The following is a 21098-nucleotide window of genomic DNA, read 5'->3' as shown; positions in this document are numbered from 1 at the left end:
AGGGGTATGTTTTCTTTAAAAGGTGAGTTTCTTAAAAAAGTGTTTAACATACTGCTGACCCCAATGGAGGCTGAGGGTACTCTGAATGCACTCACCACATCTGTCTAGCCATGGCATGTAGGTGCTGCAGTACAGCAATGGCAAAGATGGAATCTAAATGACTGAGCTTTCCTATGGCTTGGTCAGTCCTGGCTTCTGAGTGGACCAGAACAAACCCTGACTGCTATTTCTTCTCTTGTAACTGTGCAATAGGACTGGAGGTGGCTGTAAAGCAAGACACTTCACAGAAAATCTGCAATCACCTATCCAAGCTATTGCCATTCAGCTATTGCTTCAGTGTCATTAATTAAATTGGCAGGGACGGCATACTTTCATGCTGAAATTAATTGTTAATACCATGTTAAGATGACTCTCAAGGTTACAATGAAAACTTCTCCTATGAATATGAACTCTGTGAGCTTGATTCTCATCCATATTTCGGTCTCTTTATAGTAGTCTGGCTTTCCACAAGGGGCTTGAAATAGATGTGGCATATACTGCAAATGTAAAAGTGTACATGACTGCAAGGGCAAGTGATTAAACAAGGCCAGTGATGTTATCATCGTCATATCCAAATGGGAGTGACAGGCCATGCCTACACCAAGATTCCCAGGTTCTTTCAAGGCTCCAATCTGTATGAGCTGCTGCTCTACAGGAAGGAGGGTCAACTGCCTGGAAAGCAGGCACTGAACCCCCACCACTTACAACTTAGTATGCTAAAATGAACCACTGTTTTGGTTTTCTGTAGTTTGCCAGGCTGTAACTGTTCAGCTGCTGAGATGGTCTTGTCACAGTTGCCCCTAAAGTCTGTGCTTCACAAAGCCCACCAGTCAGTACTATATGCTGCCAAACCCTGCTGGGATCATGCCTCATGAGAGAGGTGAAGATAGCCTTGGCAGTCTCAGGCATGTATACAGATAGGCTCCTATGGCATTAGCAATGACAGCTGCCATCTTAAAAAATTAGAATACTTCTAAGGAAGCACACAACAAAAGCTAAGACTCTACAGCTTGGTTTGTCAGCAGTCATCCTCTACAAAGGAGGACAGACCATTAATTTTCAGTTTAGGTAAGACTTCACCACAGCAAAGCTCATGATGCAACTTTGGAAGGGGGGATAGTAATGAATGAAAAAGCGATGCGCATCACTAGATGGATAATATGCTTGAAGGCTGGCGTACATAGAGAACCTAACCTGTTGTAAGCTTTTCCTAATACGAAGTGCCACAGCAGGTCTGTGTGGACATGTCTGTCCACATAACTGACTCTCTTCTACAAGAAGGTTTCTACCTGCAAAGCAGTATTGTCATTCTGGAATGGTCACCTGCCAACCACCAAATGACTATATGAGGAAATTAGGTTCAAGCCTTTACTACTAACACCTGTTGTGCCTTACACATGTAGACAATTCATACCCATCCCAAAAAAAGACCAGAAAGACTGATTTGGGTTCAAGAATCCAGGTTATTATCCCAGTAGTAGATGGGCACAGTTGGGCAGGTTTTGCTTTTGCTTGGAGGATGACTGCAACATGAACACAGAAGTGGCTGTATCACAGAAACATTATGACTAGCTTTAAATGCTGCACAGACAAAAGCAGCAGCAGATAGCTCAGGTGTAAGTTATGTAGCTGGCTTCTTGAGTTTATGGCTAGCTCAGGTTGCTGTCACAATGAGATGTTTAAGCGAAGAACAAAAACAGGGAAATACCAGACTGACCAGTAGTGCAGGGTGTTGGTTGTTCCAATTTTAAATTGGATAATACATTTTTTTAAACAAATTGGAACATGTAAATATGAGGCATTATAACATACCAAAAGGTGTTACTAGTCACAAAAATCTGGAAGCAAATTCAACCTACAGTTTTGAGTGGGGGACTGCTCAGATGCGTCTACTGATACACTGTAATGCATAATTTTATTCTGCTATGCTGTATAGCTTTCTTTCCAACCCTGCTTCTGATCAGTGTTGGAACTCTTGAAAACACCTTTCACCTTTGTGTGTGCTTCCTTTCTTTATATTTACCTGTCTGTTTGGATAGTAAACTCTTTGGGGCAGGGACTGTAGCACAATAGAGCCTATAGATACTACTATATTGCAAACACTAAAAATCAAATGGAAGAAGAAGCCGCATCCCTTATGTGAGGACTAACAGTATTAGATGCTGCAAAACTTCTAAGTTATGCTTATTTGTTGTGGCTTATCCCCTTTACTATACAGGCATATCTCTTTACCTCGTTTCCCACTCTCCCTCCCTATCATCCAACATATGCCATTGCATAGTAACTGTGCCTGTGCAGCTATTTTGTACAGAAAGGAAAATAAACTAATGTGGTGTAACTGCATTTGCACAAATGATTTTGCTGGTATATCAGTTAAAAAAAGAAAAAGATCATCCTACAACTTCCCACAGTAATAAATGTCACATTGACACATTTGGAGCAAATGCGGGCAATGTGGACACTAGGGCTCTGGTCCTAGTAGGTAAGTTGAAGAAGACACACTGATGACCAAGGTACTGTGTTTTGAAGTGTGGCGACTTGTGATGTTTAAGCCCTAAATGTTTAGTTTCATGAATCTAATAGCTCAATCAACTGAGTTTGTTTTCCTTATCCTCCTTTAAAAGAAGATTTCCAGCTCAACTCCAAAGGAAAAAATTAAGTAACAGTTGATTAGCAGTTTTTTTAAGCACTGCTTGTGAAAGATTCATTCAACTAATTCCTCCTGTCTTTTCCCCTCCCACGCAAATTTATAAGAAGTGATTAAGTTTTTCAAACAAAGGGGGAGAAGAATCCCTGGCTCTGTTCCCCTTCAACCTCTCTCCCCACACAAAACAACCAAACTACTATCCTTACAGACCTTTGGGGTGGAAGACCTCCCCATGTGCAGAGCTAGCAAATAGCCTACACCCATGGTAAGCAGTGTTTTGTATATTTTAGTAGAATGTGAGTCATTCATAGCTGATGTGTTCTTAATAGGGGCCTGCATTTACATTTTCAGCAGTCAGACTGTTTCTGTTGAGAAGTCACTTACACGTGTCTTGCTACAAATCTGCGGGGTTCATGCTACACCCCTGTACCTCTCTGGATGTGTGTCACACCGAGGGGCTGAGGGCAGGGACAAGAAGTCAGAAGCACAGCTGGAGGTAGATCTCTGTCATGACTTTGGCAGGGTAAGAATCTTGCCTGTCCTCATTCCAAAAGCAGTTAATAGTCTTATGGGCCAAACCAATACAGTGGTAGACAACCTGCCTCTGAACAGTTTAAACATTACCTGGCTTTTCCTCAGACTCCTGAAGGGGAAGAAACAGATCTGGCAGCTCATAAAGTCCAATACAGCCCAGTTGCTAAGGTAACCCAGCTGATAAGAACAGCATACTAATAGACAACAACAGGCTCAAGACTCACCTGCCTTTAGACTTCTTCCCCCACCAAATGCAGAGCAGAATCAAAAGCAATGGGCAGGGTGGAGCTCTGCAGAGAAACAGCAATACTCATCCTTCCAAGCTGCTTGTACAAACAGGATAGGTCTGCCTCAGACATGCACAGAGTGAACCCAGAGCTTAATGGATTTTATTGGGTCCCAATTCCAACAGGACAGGAAGTCCTTGGGGGGAGTCCAGCTGCACCTACCACTGCTCTCCGGCACCTGACGTTCACACCCGTGCAGTTGTTTGGTTAGTATCTGTACTGAGCAGTGCTTGAGTAAAGGGTTACCTGTATCCCAAAGTTTCATAGCCAGCATTTGCCGATGATTAGTGAACAAGCCTTTCAGTCCCACAGAGCTAGTACAGAAAAAGACACTGGGAGCTGGAAACCTCAGGAACCCTCTCAGCAATATATTTCCCCTCACAGGAAACATCCAGAATTGTATTAGCAAATTTTAAGTGACTGAATCAAAAGTGAGGTGAATTTGGATGTTTCTAAGCCAACCTCTATGTGATAAAAATTAGGATGAAATCAGGCCTGTTGTAGTCAGATAATCCCATAACTGTCTCTTGCAGGAATTGCTGTGTCTTTAGGCAACCAACAGGTTTCTGGTGAGCTGGGGAAGGACTTTTTACTAGGGCATGTAGTGACAGGACGAGGGGGAATGGATATAAACTGGAAGAGGGCAGGTTTAGATTAAACATTAGGAAGAAGTTTCTCACTTTGAGGGTTGTAAGGCACTGGCACAGGTTGCCCAGAGAGGTTGTTGAGGCCCCATCCCTGGAGGTGTTCAAGGCCAGGCTGGACGTGGCCTTGGGCAACCTGGTCTAGTGGGAGGTGTCCCTGCCCATGGCAGGGGGGTTGGAACTCGGTGATCTTTAAGGTCCTTTCCAACCTGAACTATTCTATGATTCTATGATTCATGCTAAGAAGTTGAGCTGGACCTCAATACCTGAAAAAAGGACATATTTGACTCCTAAATAAAGTTCTGTGGTGAAAACCTGCCCTGATTGAAGTTAACGGTGGATCTCCCAAGGAAAGCCACGGGGGCAGAACTTCAGGATGGCTGCAGGGAGGGTTTCTGGGGTCTCTGGTTCCACTAGGGCTGCAGTGCATACCTCAGCCATGACGCGCTATGAACGCCTGCCAATGCAATAACCCCTGCCTCTCCTTGTATCTCGGGGAAGTACCTTTTATGAGATATCAAAGTCCTAAAATGTTTGATAACAAAACCCTCCCAGTCAGAGGTGTATGAGGAGTGGAATTTCCATTCTGCAGAATGGCTAATTTCAGACACCTCTCTTGATTAAAACTGCAACTGCATTAAAAAAAAAAAAAAAAAGACGACAAGAAAAGTACAGTCTTTTTCCCCCCAGAGGAAATTCTTGGAGACTATTTGGGGGGAACCAATACAGACTATTAAAAAAATTCAGAGGTAAGCCAGATAGTCTGCCTGCTTGCTAGAGTTAGGAGTGGACTACCAACAAACACTGTTGCTGCTTTGAATTAGCAGTTCCAGTAGTGAAAATTGTCCATTACACTGGTCTACTAAAGTGCCCTTCTGAGGTATTTTTAATATTTTTAAGTGCTGTCGTAGCTAGATGACTATTGATGCCTGAGTTACATTAGCTTAACCTATGCCTGGTGTATTTACAAGGGATGCAAATCTGCCTTTGGATCATTCCAACACAATGACCTCTAGTTCTGATGAAGTTATGGAAAAGACTTGTGCATATTGTGTTGAGAAGACAGCTAAACATAATTTTTAAAATCAACTCTAGCCATTGATGAATAATATATGGGACCTTAATGAGTAACATAAAGATACTTTATGCCTCTTGCTTTGCTAGGAAAGTGTAAAATGGCCTTAGAGGAAAAGAGAATAAGACCTTCAACTTGAAATTCTTTGCTGTAAAAGGGAAAGTGCTTTACCAGTAAAATTAATATTTTGAGAAGTGATATTACATAAAAAGGTAGGAAAGATTAGTCAGCTGGTGAGTAGAGGTCATTTTTTTGTCTGACAGGAAGTCCAGAGCTCTATTGATTGACCTCCTGAAAACAGAGTATTTGTGGATAGCAGCAAGCAAAAACGTTTTCTTTCTCAACACCAAGTAATTGCATGCTGCATTTAAAAACAGACTCTATCTACAAGTAAACACGTTTATGAGGCTGTGAGGTATCTTATGTTTAGGAAGAATTCCTTTTACAATTTAAAAGATCTGACCTGGGAATAGAACATGTTTTGGAACTCAGCCCAGTGTTTTAGTCAGCAGCCCATGGGGCTTCCCTGGCAGCTGCTCCTCATTGCTATCTCCTCTGAAAATCACCTGCACACAAATGGTTAAACCAGTAGAAAGTCAAGGATCTCTTCTCACCAGTGTAAACAGATAAGCACTTAGTTCTGACACTGGACTATTGGTAAATCTTTTCATTACCCAACCCATCAGTCTTCCTCATCCAGAAAATGGAAATTATGCCAGTGATTTTTAAAAAGCTCTTTTTAACAATACATCTGTATTGATGTATATTTGCAGCTTAAGAGTCAAGAGTTATAATTTTCATGGTGTGTCTCAATTCGCAGTGGCAAGCCATTGTTCAGAAGTCTTCATGTTAACTATAGCAGTGTCAGTGTAAGAACACTCAGGTGGAAAATACATATATGCTCACATAAAAAAGAAACTCTCTCAAACTGAAATCACTTAATGGCAAAAGCTCTAAATTGAAGACTGTGAGACAGGGGGAAGCAGGTAGAAAGGTGTGTCCTTTCTTTCTAGGGAGCCTAAGTAGGCTGCCATTGAATTCAATAGCACCAATGAAGTTGACTTCAGGTATGAAACACAAGCTGTCTACATTTTTGGTAGTAAGCTGGGTTTTGTCACCTTTAAATTGGCTGTGAGCCCTTTAGAGGGGCCAGCTACAGTTCAGGAGCCATTACAACCCAACCAGAATAGCACTATCTTGTGCCGGTACAGCAAGTGAGGCTTGTAGGTGTTTACAATTAAAGGACATGGGGTACTGATGGAAGTGCACTGGTAAATTTATCAGTAGAAATCTAAGATGCTAGCAACTGCCAGCTACATAATCCCCCAACTCTAGGCTATAAAGCGCTGCCCTCATCTGAACTGAATGCTTGAGTACACCTCAAGTCTTTTTGGCATGAAATACTTCACCAGCTCCTTAAGGTATGCCACCTATGCTGGTGGGTCTAAGCAAAGCCACAAGACTGCAAGCGAAAGCAGCTAAGCATGCAAATATAGCCTGTGTATAACACTTTAAACTGCTACACAGATTTGCCAAGCAACTCTGTTAGGCCCAAATATCCACAGGCTTAGGCTCTGTTGCCCTGCAAAGAATGCAGGGATAGGAAGGATGTGGGAGTACTAGTTACAGGACTGGTGTTGCTGGACCCCATGCACAACGTGCAGAAACCAAAGATTCCCAATTATCTAAGAAAACTCTTGGGTTTAAATTTAAAAAAATTACACTACCACCTGCTCCCCATATTTTTTCTTATATTCTTTTCAGTCTAGGCTTCATTTTTAGAGACTGTTTCCTTCTGAAAAATAAAAATTAACAACCCCCCTGATCTTCCAATAGTAATTTATGTAAAGAAAATCTCCAGTGATGCAACCAGTAGGAAATCTTCTCTGCCATAACATTAAATGTATTTCTTAACTTGCTGAGAATAGTGTGGGTAATTAAAATCAAAAGGAGAGAGACAAATGTCAGCCAGGCAAAAATGTCAGAAAATTTCTGTAACCCATCTCTCTACTACGTGAAAGGATCATGGACCTTGTTGTGCTTGTTGTTTGACTAGATGGTGATATATGTACCTCTTGAATTGAATTTAAAGTGGTAAGTCTTAAGAAAATAGCAAATCTTCCTCATTAAAGCTGAGGCAGCACCACATCTGTAAAAAAATTAAGGCATGCAAGGACAAAAAAGAATAAGGTGGTTTAAAATGTACCTCTGTGGACATGTGTAATACCCCACAGGACCTGGGTATCACATTAGCTCGCTGCTGACATAAATGCATGGAATGTTTTTGGGTGTGGTGTGTATTTACATCTCTCAAAAGAAATTGGTTACTGGGGCATTCAGCATATTTCTGAAGTGGTTGGATTCCCCTTTCCCCTCTCCCTATCAATTTACAGTTCCCTTTCAAGTACAAAAAATATTTTCTGTAACCTCAGCTTCCTGATTCAGCTGTTGTGATGTCAGTTATTTACGATAACAAAAGTGAGACAATGCCTGTGGTTTGCGTGGGACAAAGGCAGCCTTGTTTCTGTAAAAAGGGACAATCCTAGTGTGAGAAGCACAGGAAAGCCTATGAAGTAGGACTCTAAGGTGATATTTCATTAGTCCCGCCATCTCCATAATAGTGGGCTTGACACTGCATTATGTCAAAGGTCACTGACAGAAGGTTTTTTCCCTTCCGTAGGACTGGACACTACAGTGAATACAACTGTTTGAAAATTACCTTTTTGCAGGACGACGCTTTGGAGATAGGCATCTTGGGAAATAAGTGGATTGCTAGTGGGTAGAGAGGCAGTGAGTGTCAGGACATGAATGTTTCAGTACCAATTACGCATTCTGTGGTCGCAAACAAGTCACTCTGCACGTTTGCTTACCTGCCATGAAACTGGTTTAATCATATTTAACTGTCTAAACCACAGATGTGGTGAAGCTCGCAGAATGCCAGTAAACTCTTGAGGTCACAGAGCAGCAAAAGGAAATGCAAAGCTCTTAATACACAGCATAATTAGTTATGAATGAAGAGCGTCAACTTTGGTGTAACTTAGAGAATGTCACTTACCTGCGATTCTTCCAATTGGCATTGCATGGTCCTCAGGAGGGGATACAGACACCATGATGTGGTTCATATAAGCTAACTCTTCTCGGTGGGACAGGTTGATTGGCTTTACCTCCCTGTGCAGCCCATCCTCGGACAACCTTGGTGGTTTGAAATCGGAGTGCCTGGGGTTCAGTATCAAAGGATGCATGATAGGGCTGGGCATCAGCTGGATGACCCTGGTGTTCTCCTGGCGAGGGCTGGAGGGCTTCTGGAGCACATCAGAAGGAGGTGGGCAGTGGTTATTTTCTATCGGGGACACTGAGAGAGGATAGGGCTCCTGGTGGTTGTTCTCTTGCTGATGCCTTGTCCCCGGCACCCTGTCGGCTGGGGAGAGGCGACGGATAGTGTTGTCCATAGGGGACTTCAGTGGCCGCTGGTCGGGATCTGGTGATGGACGGTGGTTGTTGGTGATGGGTGATCTAGAACGATGCAACAGTTCAATGGTTGGGGGATTGTGGTGGACTGTTTCTGTGGATGGTCTTGAAGGTCTCTGGACAAAGCTATCTGTGGAGAAAAAAACAAAAACAGATTGTCTATATTGTGATCAAAATGTAGGATCTAACTGTCAAACTGCTAGCTGAGCTTACTGAGTATTGCTATCAGCTTGGAAATGTTTTTCTTTGTGTGACCTACAGATGCCCAGAAAAATGCCATATAAATGCAGACAGTTATTTCTATACACAATGAAATCAGTACCGTGAAAACAATCTTCCTCCACCACCGTGCAAAGGTAATTACTGGGGGAACGTGTTAAGAGAAATCCAATTTTGAGAAGCTGGACTGGAACACACATGAAGAAAGTAAGATCTGATTCAGCTGTACTAACCGTGTTTCTGTGCAAATGCTTTGAAACTTATCTCCTGACATTCATGTCTCTACATGTGGTTCCTGTTATTGTACCATGATGAGCACTGTAAGGTAGAGGACAGAGATAAAAAGGGAAAATGTCTCCAGGAAAATATTGGGTAGTAAGTTTTAGATGGTAGAGGCTTGGGTCAAGGTAGAGAATATCTTAGTCTGAAATACGGACTGAGTTACCTAAAAAATCCCACTGGTAGGAAGCTCGTTGTGAAACACTAGCTAAATTCCATTCCTGCCTTGATTTTAAGAGCATGCAACATCTTCATAAGCATTTTTTCGTCTTATTTTATTTAGTCTCTGCTGTCTGCTGATGGGTTGTCCCATATAAGCACTTCCATTTCTTCAGTAGGACAACTTCTAGCATCACTTTTGCATGATCATACTTCCCCAGCTGTGATTCTTAACACTAGGGGGTAGATAAATCATGGCTCTAGGTCAATGTCTTCACGTACTAACAATCCCCTCACAAAATGAAATGCTTGACATAAACAGTGCAAACTTTCAGCTTAGCTAAGGCCATCAATTTTGACTTGGGAAATTACTGACAAAGAGGAAAATACCACCAGAGCGCAGTGACTAAGTGTTTTTTATCTGAAAAACAAAGATCAAATTTCAGTGCTTTTTGTTGGAAGCCTTGGATGTTAAGAGAAGGAAACTGCTGGGTACATGTCAACAACTGAAGCAAGTAGCTGCCTATGTGTGGCTTGCCTGTTTGTTCACTCCATTTGCTCTGATCCTCTTTAACGATCCTCTTGCTCTCTTGTCAAGGCAGCAATACTTGTTGAAGACCCTGTCGAGGTGAAGACCCAGGGGCTCGAGCTGCCCTGGAACCCAGGCAGGCATCAGGAGAGTGATCAGTACTTACTCAGGGAAAGGCCTAAACAGGAAAAGCTGTAGTCCTGAGGAAATGTAGTGCCAGGCAGTGACATAGCACCAACCCTTTTGCCTGCTCAATGGGCTGTTCATCTATACAAGGCTGCTACAGTCTACAGGAAAACCTTAAATTTTAGGCAGAAGCTACATGCCTGCAGAACACTTATTTCACACACTTGTGGTCCCAGACAAGAAAAATTCATTCATAGAGCTATTTAAGGTACTCACAACGAAACAGCTGGAGGACATGAAACTCCAGAGCTATATGTTGTTCTTGTTTAAACCTAAACAGCTTTAAATAAAACGTGGCCAGCTACTGTGGGATAGACCAAATGATGTGAAGATCAAAGAGGAATTAATTTACAACTGTACCTACCTCTATGGCTGTCTTTTCTTAAAGTCTCATTTCTTTGCCACAATAGAAAGAGAAACAACCCCTCAACTTCACTCAGCGTCCTATCTTCTACAGACCATCCACCCCCATCACTGTACATTCACATGCACTGTGCTAATTCTTGGCCTGTAAATATAGGCCAGAATATTGTATTGTTTGTCCCACTTATTTAAAGTGCCTCGGCTGTGCGGAGCAGCTATCTTGAAAGCAGAAAGGAATGCCTTGCTGTGCTTTCCACCAAGCTCTCTGCAAACAGTAGTTGGCTCTGACAAGCTCCAAACAGAAGCAGACCTATCTGTCTGCTCCCAAACCATGGTGATCCTGAACAAGGACAGGGTGGAGAGAAGGTAGGGAAAAAGCAGCAAGAGGAAAAACCACAGATGTATACACACTAGTGTTTACTTTCCTCCAAGATCTGTCTCTTTAAATCCTTAACTAAAGAATCCTCTCATGGCTGAAGTTGCTGTTTACCATAAAACAGTTCAAAATCAGCTCCAAGCAGTTCCCCTGCCATGAATGACCCTGAACAGAACAAAATCATCATCACATTCATTCCTTGGCACATCTGATGAGTGTAAGTTGAGCGCATATGGTATATGATTTCCTGTGGGAATATATTCACTCTTCATTCTGAGTGACCAACGCTCTTTTCTTGAAGGGAAAGCTGTGAAAGGGAATTCAGCTCCCAGGAAAATTGCTGACCTATCTGATCCATACAGGGATGGGGTGGGGCTGCACTCACTCTGGGAGTGAGCAATTGCTGGCATGACAATCCCAAAGATTGGCACTCTTTGCTTACCCATAAAAGAAGTGCAGGGAACGACAGTGTAAGCTTCCTGTATGGCACCCCATCAAATGACTCAGTGCTGAGTCAGAAGGACCACTGGAGATATAGGTAATTCACTCTCCATTGCTCATCCCTCTACAAGGATGGAGACCGATGCCTACAGGGCAGATTCCAAGCCAATGCCGATGCATCTTGCAGATAACCTGAGCTGTTGTCAACTGATTTCAACAGTCAAATCCAGTTTGCTTAAGCTAGTAAAAAGCCACTAGATGTAAATGTTGGTCTCATCTGATTCTGGATTAACTAACTTAAAATGAAAGCATTTAGAAGCAGTATCATATGTATATAATCTATTAGGAAATGGGCAAAAGAGCCAGTAGAAGAGAATGCAAAAAGATCACTGGAGTAAGAAGGGATTCTAAAAAAGATCTATCACCTATGAAGTTCAACCACTCGAAATTGTGCCAAAGTAACACTTCACCCCTCTGTTACAGTTTGTGAGTTAGGCAGGGTTAAGTTCTGCTTCTCACATTCATTCTCCTTTTTTTGCTAAGTTGCATTCTGCTGAGGGAAAATGGTAAACTTAATTCTGCTAGTTTCTCCCAAGTGATTCTTTGAAACAGGAAGAAGGAATGTCAAAATACATAAATAAATTCACCTGCTTTTAAATTCTTGGCATAGAGATTTTTTGATTGCTCAGAATTTTGTGGCAGGCAACATGTAGTTTCTTTTACTTGTTTTGAAGTTCTTCTCCCAGCAAAACAAGAACTGATTTTTGTCATTATGAAGAAAAGTTTTAAGTAATAGCAGAGTTCTCTAAGCAAATACAGTGGTACTATCAGTGGCCAGAGTACTGTGAGGAAGAAAGCAAGTTGTTTCTTAATCATCCTGTGCTTTGACAGAAGTTGGACTACATTGCAAAGGATTTACATTTTAAGTGATGCACCTGAAAGGCCAACTCAACATCCGTGTGAAAACCTCTCTAGAGTAAAAGTTGCTCTGTATCTTTAATACAGGGGTGTCTGAGAGGGTACCTACTATTTATGTTTGAAATTTAGAAAGGGGATATTTGTGGGTCAATGCCAAGCTTCAGGAAAAAGTTGAGATTTTTATAATGGTCTCTGGAAAGTGCCTATCTTAATACAGGATGTGACTGTCTCTTGCACAACTCTGCCAATTCAACCTCATCCTGACCTGTAGCACCCTCTTCTAATCTGAAATATTTACACAGCTGTGTGGCAACACTTTGGAGTGTCCTTATCCCACCTGCTGCTGTCCTGCTCTTGGCTTAGTCTCAGAATTTTGCTGGTGCCATTTCATTCTGGCTTGCTCAAACTGGCCGTGGGCAACTTGAACAGATCTGACAGCACCCCTGAATCTTCTCTTGCAATCCCATGTCGAATCTTGAGATGATTTTTGCATCTTAGTTAGCAGAGACTAGGGCGATATCCTAACTCACTTCTGTTCGCTTCTCCTCGCTACTTAAAAAAGGAATAACACTACTTTTTCCTTGATTTTTTTAAATTAAAAAGTGAATTCTGCCTGATGCTTTCATGGAAAGGACCTTTTAAAACGTTTAGGCTTTATATTTTTCTGCTATTTGAGAAAACAAAGTACTTTAGTGTGTATATTTTTAAAGAAAATAAATCCTCAATTTTCCATTGAAGGAAACATACTTACATTTTGATCTGTACTAATAATGAGTAAAATAACCCCAAATCTGCAATTCCACAAACACATCTATTCTTTCTTCACTACGTCTGACAACCATGATACATGTGGACAGTACTCGAAGGGTAACTAATAACCTAAGCACTAAATCTGATAGTCAAAATGAGAGAAAACCTGCAGAAAAAAACCTTCTCTCAACATGAATTGCTCAATCAGCTCAAAAGCTGAGCAACAAGATGGGCTCAGTGCTAGGAACTCTGGCATGATGTGATAACAGATTGTCAGTTGAAGTGACTTTGAGTTAGACGTTCCTCTCCAAGGATGCCTTCTCTCTTGCCCTGCAAACAACTGCACCTAGTTGCATCTCCAGGATACTAAAAGTCCACGAAGCATCTTTGTCTACCGAATTGGGAGTGAGGAAAAATTAATCAATGGGGTCAATAAAACTTTCTGGCATTTTTTTAATCTGCATCTGGCATAACTTTTAAGCAGGTTTTGGAAACAGGACAAAGTAATAGAAGATAAATGGAGAATGGACAGTTGACTCCCCAGACCAGTTGATTGTTCTAAAGGTATGGAGATAGAGGGAGGAGAGTAGCTTTATTTAAGTAACTTTGGAGCAAGAAAATGACATAATTCCTCACGGTCTTACTCTACTTGCCTCTGTAATAGCAGCTCCCATAAGAATGAGATAGAGTTACCTTCCTCATGATTCTGGTGTAATATGACCTCTGGCTGAGCATGGATAGAGTTCCCAGGGTGGAAGAAAGGTGTGAAGAGCATACGAGCTTTCCTTTGCTTCAGGATATGCTGAAGGAGTTCATACAAAACATCACCTGAAAGACAAATAGCAGGAGAAAGGAAATGAAAACCTACATACTGCTGAGAAGACTCATTTAGCCATCTGATGCATGAATTCCTGGCTCCTGGGTGCTATTTTCAGACCCCAAAATGCTTGCAGTAAAATCCTACATTTCACTGTTTTGCAACGTTCTTCCCTGAAAGGAAAAAAAGAAAAAGAAAAGCTGCGCATCACGCTTCTGTGTGTGACTGTGAAAAAATGGGAGAATGACAAGACATAGCTTTTATTACCCTAGTACAGAGTTTTTTTCAGGCTACATGACTGCCCATGCAAGAGCTCCAACCCTTTTACAAGCAGTAGTTAGTTCAGGGTTGTACCTTCATTCACCACAGCCTCAGTTTTTTAGACAGACACCTTCGGACACAGAATTCTTAAATGTAGAGCCCATGATTTATGCAGTGAGTTTCTGGGAGCAATGATGGTGCTCTTCTTTAATTACTGAACAATTTAGGCTTTATGGGGGGAGATAGAAGAAGCTGTTGTAAAGCCTCTCCGTGCAACACCGGTGCCTCAAGGCCAGGGGTGGTGTGCTACTAAGATACATCATTCTAGCAAATCCACAGGAGGAAGAACTCTCACTTGGGGATGGACTCAAAGATTGGAAAAGAATTGAGAGATTTAACTATCCTGAATACCTTTGCTGTGGTGTCCTGGAGACACTCGAGTGCTTAGGAACTTTTGTATGTCACTTTTGGTGTCATGGGTTGGACTCCTGAAAAGCCCAAATGGGATCCCAAAGCTAGTTATTTCTAGCCACTAGAATCTGCATGGAGCTCACTGAAACAGGCAGTATTAGACCATAGACATGATGCAGACTGAGGAACAAAACGCAGTGGACTTGGTGCTCTGTATGGGCAGAAATGTCTGCAGCGAATTGCACTGCACCAAGCTGACATGTTCTTGCATGAATTGATCCAGATGCTTGTTTCTTTTTGGGGTAAAGGCAGGCTATTCCTTGTGCCCCCCTGCCCCCGCCCTGATTCCCTGGCACCAGAATTGTTATATCTTTCCTCAGTGGGACATATCACTGCAATATCTACAAGACCAATGGACTGTTTATTTGGAGTCTTTTTATGTATTGCATCTGCTACTGATGCCCCTCCTCCAACAACATCTACATGAAACACCTAGGTGCTTACACATTTTGTCTCATTTAACGGTTGCACATTTCAAAGTGAAAATGTACAACACAGTGTAGGAAGTCTCTTGACTTTTAATTCTGCTTGCTGTCTTCTTTTTGTCGCTGCTCATATTACAGAGAAACAGGTTGCAGCAATAACTTATTACCTAAAAACAAATTTAGTGAAGTTTCACTTTGGAAACCTTGGATTTTCTGGGAGAGTTTTCTCAAGTGTGGGGTTTTTTTCAGTAGTTGTTTGTATGAGATTGTAAGCTTTGGGCCATTTGTCCCTGGTCTCTTTAAACTGCCAATGCTCTATTTGTGGGAAAGTTTAGTGTCTTAGCACAAAATAGTTAAAGCCATCCCCCTTTCCATAGTTCAGCTTCCTTTATTTTTAGCATCTTGGCTGCTTTCACTGTCTCAGCAGTGACTTTAGGGCATTTTTAAAAGGTGATTGCAATACCTGAAAATCTAATTAAAAACAAAGCCTCGAGAACCCAGTTACCTTTTCCATGTTTAGTACATGAAAAGCTAAAAAGTGATTTTACCACATGATTTGCATGTTTGAATGCAATTGTGGCATAATCTAATGTTACTAGTGTTGTAACACTCTAAGCAATAAGGTAGCAAATTTGTACCTCCTTTGATTTGGCCTGACAGACTAGTGAAAACGTCCATAAAGCTGGCTGTCTTTTTTTTACCTAACAAAACAGTTATGCTTCTGCACCACCCAGATGCAGTAATGCTAGTTAAGAAGGTGAAAAGCGTTTTTCACTCCCTCCCTCCTCTCCTGCCTCCCTTTGCGGGCCAGCCCTAAATAGAAGAATAGCTGTGGGGCTGTGAGCCCACTTTATTGCTAGGACCACTGGGGGGAGTGGATGTGGTTCTCCTGCTTTAACCATGAGGGAAAGGATACAGCCTTTATGTACCTATACTCTTGAAAAACATAATGCCTCTGTGGCAAACATTATTTCATGGTTCTTAAATTTCACGTATAGTTAATTTCCGGGAAATGTTGAGGTAATGTCCCTTTACCTAATCTAAATTTTAGGGACTGACTCAGATATCCTCTAAAAGGTTTGTATCAGTGAGGAATACCTGGTGAAAAGGAGGAGAGAAAAAGCTAGAGAGGAAGCCTTTAGTTTGGTTATTCCATTCCAAAGGTAAATAGGAGCTTCCATTTAGGTAAATAAGAACTTAACCTTCTGCATACAGTGAGAATTTGTAAGCCAGAGGCTTCTCTCTGGGAACACTCTATCTCCGTTAATCCTACTCATTTCAACCGCCCGCACAGCACACAAGGGGAAGAGCAGGGGCATAACTTGTAGGCAGCAAGGCATTGGGATGATAAAGGGAGTTGCAGACAAGACACAAAAAGATGTCCCTTACAGTCCTTGCCCAGATCCCAATTTCAATACTCCTTTTGCCTTAAGGAGGGCTAATTTTCTAATGAAATGATTTAAAGTGGTGTACCGGAATAAATAAAAAAAAAGATGTTTTGAGGCATCAGTTTTCACTACTGCATTACACTGGCAATAGACGTTAATGTTTGGCACCTCCTTCCATACAAAATTAGCCCTGGATTTGAAGCACATGCTTGAAAAACTTTGTATACACTAAATGTAAGCCACAGTTTGTGAGGCAGATTCTGCAGAAGGATGATTGTGGGGGTGCATTCAAGGGGCTCACCAAGCTGCATGATGCAGAATTAGTGCCATGGATTGTTTATCAGCAGGGTCTAAGCAGCACCAGCTGTACTTCTGCACCTAGTGAGCTTTGCACTGGAAACCTCCTAACAGCAATTCTGTCACCACTTGGTCCAAACTCCTTGATCACCTATGGTGATTGAATTATGTGACTTTAACAGGAGTACTTTCTATGGTCACAAAAGAAAAGCTCACAACTCTTATTTAGAACCAATAACTCATATTTAGTTAAACATCCCTGACAAAGGAGGACAGAAGCTTACTCTGACTGTAAAACTGGAGCAGACAGACCGCAGGGGATATAAACACAGGCAGGCAACATACACATTTCTAAAACTTTTTTGTGAATAAATGAAGACATAATTTGAGCAATAGGCAGACTGATTCCCACACCTGTCTATGCTGTGCCTTGGGCTGGACTCCAGCACGTGAGGTAAAGTAAAGCAAAGCCCATAGGGGTTGTAAAATAGAGGAAAGATCCCCCAGGGAGGAGTTTTGCAGTCACTTTTAGCAGCACGTCAGCCAAGCCAACTGTAAGGCAGAATGCTAATATGGCTTCTTAAGAGGCTAGAGCACTTGATTAACTTGCTGCTGTAGTTGGGTCTGTGAAAAGATAAGCCTTTACAAGGAAGAGCTGGAAGTCACAAAGTGCTGCCAGAGAAGCTTGCTTTCTGGGACTTCTGCAGGGAGTTTTAACTAGAAACAGGTTGGATGATTTGGTTTAGGTTTGGATTTGCATTCAAATTTGCCTACAGCTCAGGTGTATCAGGATTTCACTCCCTCCTTGTCCTTTTTGTCCTTGCCTTATACAAGTGGCTCTGTCCTCCCTCTCCTCCCCTTGCCCAGTCCACCCCAACCAATGTGGCTGTTTCCTTCTCTGACCCTCTCCAGATTTCATTGCAGCTTTCTCTCTCTTTTCAATCACAGCTTCTGTAAGTAATCCTCACCTGAATGAGGAGACCTGTATCGAAAGTCCTCTTTGGTCAGGAGCAGCAGAGCCTTGCCGTTCATCTCAAAAGTGTTGCTCTCAATTGGCCTCAAGGAAAACTCCTTCTCTGCCCACCTGAGCCATTGTGCCACATCATCCCTGCTCCAGTAAACGGGCTGCAAACCTGTGGCAGGAAGAGACCATGATCGTGTTACCAAATTGAGACAAGGCAAACATCAGTGAATCATGGAATCACGGGAATATAGGCAAATATCCTCCTTTCTCCCCACACCATAATGTGCAAAGTCTCAGGGGAAGGTGTAGGACAGGAATGTCACATTGACACAGAATTACTGTAAGTACTGGACTGTGAAATACTTCACTAGTTTAGGCACCTTGGTTTATCTGTGACATGTTGAGAAACAAGAACTGCCTGAGCATCCTGAAAAAAGCTTCAAGGACGTTATTTCATTCCAGGTTTCCACTGTGAAATGGGATTTTCCTCCAGCTGCTCCTTCTGAGGTGCAAAGCAGGCAGGAGTTAAAGTCCTTGGCCCCATCCATCCTCGGTGCGTATCCTTTCACAGAAATGAGGCATGCGCTCTCTTCATACCCCTTGTCATTGATCAAGAATAAGGAAAAGCAGTCAGATGCAAGACAGCTATGGTGATACTTCCCTCTAGGTAGCTGAGGTGTGTAAAGAAGGGCCGCTTCACACAGCCTCTGTAATAGTGTGCCTTGGTTATCAGTGCAGATATGGTTGAGAAAGGTGTATTCGGACTGGCCCACCCCTCCTGCAGATGCTGTTATGCTAGTAGATGCTATTCCCACACTGGAGAGGAAAATAATTGCTGAGGCTGTGGCACCTTGAGCACTGCTTTAGCTTGTGTTTCCTGTAGAGCAATAAAATTTTACCAACGTAACTGTCTATATAAGGGTGGCATGACATTTTACAGTAAAATAGCAAGTATGTTCATTTTGGGCAGATTTTTCAGGGCTTTAAGGAGAATCTGGCACACCCTTTCTCCCAGCCAGTTTGTACAGCATATACAGCCTAGACTACTGTGTTTACTCACAGGGGCCCAACCAAGTTACCATGAAAGTCAAAGACCTTTTGCCTGCTACCTTTATTGGGCTCAGGCAGAGAGGCTTGGGAGGTGTGACAATTCAATATCTGTTTTACAGACAAATTTAAAATAGCTTTCTTCCCTGGGAGAGAAGGCAGCACGGTGAAGGGTTGTTTATACCCAGGTAGGGAGATTATCTCCAATCCACTGGGAGATAAAAGCTTTCTTTCCTTTTCCCCCTTGTGAGATGACTCATTGTTTGACTTGCTACAATGTGTTGCGTAGAAATGAAAGCTTCATACTGTGCATAGGAACATAAAATTTGCCGTATCTGATCAGATCTCTGGTACACAGCCTCTGGCAGGAGCTAATACCTTACGCTTCAGAGGAAGACGAACCTCCCTTCCTCATATTGCACCTGGCTGATTGTATGCTACGCATGGGAAGAAATTTCCTTCCTGGCACACCATTCTCTGAGATCTGATTACCCTCCTCCTGCCAAGCACTAAAAGAAAACTGGGAGAGTTGTACCGCTCTGTTTTGGTTTGGTTTTTACTCCTTTAACAGATAGGCAATGCTTTTTTCTGTTTTAGCAAGAGGTCACATGCAGTGAATTGCATTCTGCTGCTATGCCAGGTTACCAGACAGCGGGTTTGGAAAGTCCCAGAGCCACAGCTGCATACAGAACTGAATCTCAGTTGGAAACAGAATTGAGATCAAGCATGAGAAAGGGTCAGAGCTGACCCAAGGAAGGGACGTCTGCATGGCAGCAGCAAGAATTTCCATTGGCTTTCAACTGCTCCTGTAGCACTGTATTATGTGCCACACAGAAACAAGAAGTAGCATTTATTTATTTATGAAGGACTTAAATTCTCTTCCCTCTACTGAATTAGGGTCTGATTACTAGGGTCAGAGGACCTTTCTTTTTGAAGGGCCTGAGGTGAGGCGCAGATCTGCTCAGAAACAAGCAAACCGTCATTTAAAATGCCAGTGAGGTTCATCTTTTGCTGAACCCAGGGTTATTCCTGCAGAAGGCACACTCCAGACCCTGGGCTGCTGCTGGGCAGCATGCACTTTGACTGCAGCTAAAAAAGAACAAAGTCAGACTTGATGCAGCCAGACCACAACTTATGAAAGGGTTTAAAAGGACATCTGAAGAGTGCTTTAAATGCTCATGCATGGTTTCTTTTACGTCCCCCTTTGCCATGCCATGCAAGTAATAAATTGCCCAAAGGAGCACTGACATGTGGAAATCTAACTGTACTTCTGATGTGCACTTCACAAGATGAGGCACGAAATAAAACAAAACATCACTGGGAAAATCAGGCCAACATGGACAGAGCTATATGATAACTTCACATGATGTGTGTGCTTCCTTATAGATAACAACATAATAAATAAATCACTCCCTGTACAAACATTGATCAACGTTTCCCATGTGCTGGTGACAGTGTATTTTTGCCTTCTGTTCAACTAATACAAAAGTACCATGTCTGAAGAGACATTTAGATTGATTTGCACTAGACCCAGAACAGCCATATAAGCTACATGCACTGGGAGAAGCCACGTGTGCTGTGCCGGCAGCTCTGAAACAGACCCAATGCTTCACACTGCAAATCAGGTCTCTGCTGGATTTCAGCAGCATCTCCGAAGCTTGTGAGAAAAGCCCCAAAGTAGTATGACCTAGGCTTGGCTTCTAGTTACTAAGAATCAGCAAGCAGCCCTTTTAATTCAGTTTGGCTATCACTAAAATGAATGGGTGGATGTGCCACATCTCTCCACCTATGGGGTGATAACATAATTAAATACTTAACATGGTGTTTGGAAAATATAAGTGCTATAAAATAAGTTAACTGCTTTTCCCTAGATGGATTGCCTCTCCTTTTATGTCCCTCCCTCCCTGCCCTGCTGCTTTCCTGGGAAGTTAGTTTATCCAAAAACCCCTCTTTAGTTGCCTGCCTCCACTGCATGTCCATTTGCTTTGTAAGGCTGAACCAATTCGGTTGCAGGAGGCTTTTCTTGGGGTGCAGACTGGTGTTGCTGAAAGTGCTTCAGAAACCGCCATTCAAAAAGCGATTCTTTCATGTGTAGTACAGCATTTACTAAACTTGTATCCCACCATCTTTGCCCTTTCTTAAAAAGAAGCAGTTGGTTTTGTGAAAAAAGGGTACGAGAGGGTTGGCTTTGCAGCTGAAGGGATTTTACAGCGCAGTATACATAGCTATCAGCAGGTCCTGAAAATGCTTTCCTATACTGTCCATGAAAGAAAAACTAATCCTGCTTATACAATTTTTCTTTTTTCAATGCTGTTCCTTATTTTCCTCTCTCCATCTTCTCTTTTATTGTTGTGCCCACGGTGGAGGAAAATGGGCTCTTTTTATCTCTCCAGTTTTATTCTCAGTGAAAGCTAACAGCATTGTCTTCAACTAACAAAGATATTTACAAAGCAGAATAAAGTAAGGAAAATGAGTGCTGTGTTACAAAATGAAGACAAAGTTTTGCCTGCTGAA

At 42.3% G+C, this 21098-nt stretch overlaps 1 protein-coding gene across 1 annotated transcript in view; it reads right to left on the bottom strand.

Moving 5' to 3' along the window:
• Positions 1–17709, bottom strand: part of ETV6 (ets variant 6) — a 35896-nt gene extending 18187 nt beyond the window's left edge. Inside the window, exons 1-3 of the mRNA XM_009879725.1 lie at positions 17542–17709; positions 13608–13742; positions 8282–8824 (exon numbers count right to left, since the gene is read on the bottom strand). Coding sequence (XP_009878027.1) covers positions 8282–8824; positions 13608–13742; positions 17542–17605 — 742 coding nt within the window. The 5' untranslated portion in view covers positions 17606–17709. The remainder of the gene's footprint in view (positions 1–8281; positions 8825–13607; positions 13743–17541) is intronic.
• Between the last annotated feature and the right edge of the window lie 3389 nt (positions 17710–21098).

The sequence above is a fragment of the Charadrius vociferus genome, unplaced genomic scaffold (assembly GCF_000708025.1).
Source record: "Charadrius vociferus isolate BGI_N301 unplaced genomic scaffold, ASM70802v2 scaffold90, whole genome shotgun sequence".
Classification (NCBI taxonomy): domain Eukaryota; kingdom Metazoa; phylum Chordata; class Aves; order Charadriiformes; family Charadriidae; genus Charadrius; species Charadrius vociferus.
Note: the sequence above shows the minus strand (reverse complement) of the source record. Positions and strands in the feature narration are given on the sequence as shown.